General features: G+C 34.7%; 1 protein-coding gene across 1 annotated transcript in view; it reads right to left on the reverse strand.

The window, feature by feature from the left end:
* EFHC1 (EF-hand domain (C-terminal) containing 1) overlaps window positions 1-2,988 on the reverse strand; it is a 103,729-nt gene that overhangs the window by 82,291 nt on the left and 18,450 nt on the right. The window contains exon 2 of the mRNA XM_012648548.1: window positions 1,783-2,004. Coding sequence (XP_012504002.1) covers window positions 1,783-2,004 — 222 coding nt within the window. The remainder of the gene's footprint in view (window positions 1-1,782; window positions 2,005-2,988) is intronic.

Consider the following 2,988-nt stretch of genomic DNA (forward strand, 5'->3'; position numbering starts at 1 on the left):
CAATTTCTCCCTCTCTGAATTTCATTAATATATCTTATAACATATATCACTTTATCACTTTCTACTTAATAATAGTTATTTGCTATTCTTTTCAGTAAAAATTGAAAAGAATTTATATCTTGATAAATTATTAAATGTCTATCCCACTTCTTTCTTGTATTTTCAGTCCTTTCCCTGCTCCGCTGATTTGGCATTGCCTCTTAGAGCTGTGAATAAACAAGAGAAAAAAGCAAAAGGAAAAGCTATACCGAATTATATAATTTATACTGTTTAGTGGATATTTAGGTTTAGCCTATGTATGGCTATGTGAACATGTTTTTATAAATGAGTTGACTAAAATGGGGAAGGAGAGATGACATGGATTCTGACTGATAGATTAAAAATGTTTTTAACTAAGTGATTATTAATATAAATGGCATAGTTCCTCCCCAGCCTGAAGCTTATAATAGGTTCTCAATGAAAGTTGGCTAGCTAGATGAAAAGATTGCAGACATTTAACAGAAATAATAAAATAAAAATGAAGGAAGGAAGGAAGGAAGGCAAAGAAAGGGAAGGGAAGAGAAGGGAGAAAGAAAGAAAAGAAAAGAAAAGAAAAGAAAAAGAAATAGAAAAGAAAAGAGCAAAGAAAAGAAGAGAAGGAAAGAAAAGAAAGAAGGCTAAGGAATAAATTAAGATAGCTAACTTAGGCTGGGTGCTATGGCTCTCACTTTTAACACAATCCTAGCACTCTGGGAGGCTGAGGCAGAACAATTGCTTGAGGTCAGAAGTTCAAGACCAGCCTGAGCAAAAGCAAGACCCCGTTTCTACGAAAAATAGAAAAATTAGCCGGGCATGGTGGCAAACACCTGTATTCCCAGCTACTCAGGAGTCTGACGCAGGAGGATCACTTGAGCCCAGGAGTTTGAGGTTGCAGTGAGCTATGATGACACCGCTGCATTCTAGATGGGTGACAGAGCAAGACACTGTCTCGAAAACAAACCAAAACAAACAAAACAACAATAACAAAACAAGAAAGTTAACTTATAAAAACTAGTCAGTAGGTCTCAGACCCAGTTATACATTAAAATCATCTGGAAATTAGGAGTGATAAGGGTTGGAATTACATCTGATTGTCTTAAAAGTCTCACCAGTGATTCTGCTGCATGGCCAGGGCTAGGACTATTTTACTTTAATAAAAAGAGGAGGCTTTTTTTCAAAGAAAAGCAAGAATGATATGGTAATGTCAATAGACAGAAATAAGGCAACTCACATTGCAAAAGCATAAGGGTAAATGAGAAACAAACAAAAACGTTACAACACCCTTTAGTCATGTAATATCACACCTGAAATGTTCCTTGAAAAACAAAAACTTAAGGAGACAGCCTGGAGAAAACTGACAATAGATGGAGTCATTGTTTTCATGATTATATTTTTCATTTTAAAGAAGTTAAAGATTTGTCATCATTACAGAATATAATACTTTTAAAAATCAGGAAACACAAAGCAGGTAAATATAGAGCAATACAAACTCAAGAATTCAGAATTCATCCAACTTTTCTTCAACTGTATTTGGAAAATATTCCAGTGAAGTCTACAGGGAATTACTTTCTGTAATCGGCTTCCTGACTAAAGAAAGCCTCTTTTAAGCCCAAGTTCAGCTGTCTATGACTAAGGGTTGAGGCATTTGAACAATTTTCCTCTCAGAGCACTCTGGGAATCCTGTGGTTTACTGTTAACTTTTCTGCAAGCAGTTGGCTCTCAGACACTTCAGTTCAAGGGTTGCCCTAAAATCCCAGACGATACCTTTTTGTCGAAAGCCACATGCGCAGGAATAAAGTCTGCAGGTGGGGCCTGCTTAGGTTGGCCATAAGTTAGAACTGGTGCCTTATTAGCCAACTCATCCAGCTCAGCCTGGGACAGCTGGTTGACCTGGAGCCGGTCCCCGCCTATCCCAACTGTTGGACGTCGAACAATTGCATAGCCATTCCTGTAGCCCAGTGTCTGGCTTCTATGGAAGGCTGTTTTCTGAAGAAGAAAAGAAGTATGTCATTATAACATTATACAAATTTTTGTTAGGAACAACAGCTTTTTTTAAAATATAACTTAAACCTTTGCTTATAAATATCACAAATCTAGTATTAAAAAGTTTACCTACATTAAAAGAGTCCATATTTTTTTTTAAAAAAGGTTCTGTATTTTAAGCTAAAATAGTTGGACAGGATCAAGGAGAGAAGTTGCTACCTGAGCTTAAAATAAAATTTAAAGCCCTGTTCTGCAATGCCCAGTTGAACTACAGGTTCACCTTACATGAGAGATTAAAATAATATCTCATCTATGCTCTTAATTTTTCACTAGTTTTCCCATGTTTTTCATCTTATCTGGTGGTTATAAAATATGTAAAACTCAGAAGATCTGGTTCTGTGAATTTTATTTTTACCTGCAATGAATTTATTTTTACCTGCTCTTCTTGTTAACAGTGACACTGATACACTCATACAACTCTTTGGAAAGCAAATGACCGTATAAAGTCTTGAACTTAATAATTCCATCCCTGATCATTTATTTTAAGGATATGATCCAAAATTATGGGAAAGAACTATATTTCTGAAGCTGCCCATTACAATGGTAAACGCTGGAAACAACCTATAAGACAAACATATGAAGATGTGAGTAAATAATGGAAAACTCACTCAATGGACTATTATGCAGTCATTAAAACATCGGTTTTAAAGACCGTGTAGCAACCTAGAAAAAAGGTTTATGATTTAATAAGCCCAAAAAGCAACACATAAAATTTATGTACACTACAATTATAAGCATGGAAATATGTACATGAAGAGACTGGATTTGGCAAATGCCCTTTGTATTATATATTTCTGAATTATGTTGATTTTTTTAAATGAATACGTTTTATTGAAGGTTAGAAAAAATAAAGATTACATTTAAAAAAAAGAGTACAAAGGCAAATTAGAGGTTATGTTAATTTGATGGTTTTCCTTTTTCTATTAT

This window comes from Propithecus coquereli, unplaced genomic scaffold (assembly GCF_000956105.1).
Source record: "Propithecus coquereli isolate 6110/MARCELLA unplaced genomic scaffold, Pcoq_1.0 Scaffold29, whole genome shotgun sequence".
Lineage (NCBI taxonomy): Eukaryota > Metazoa > Chordata > Mammalia > Primates > Indriidae > Propithecus > Propithecus coquereli.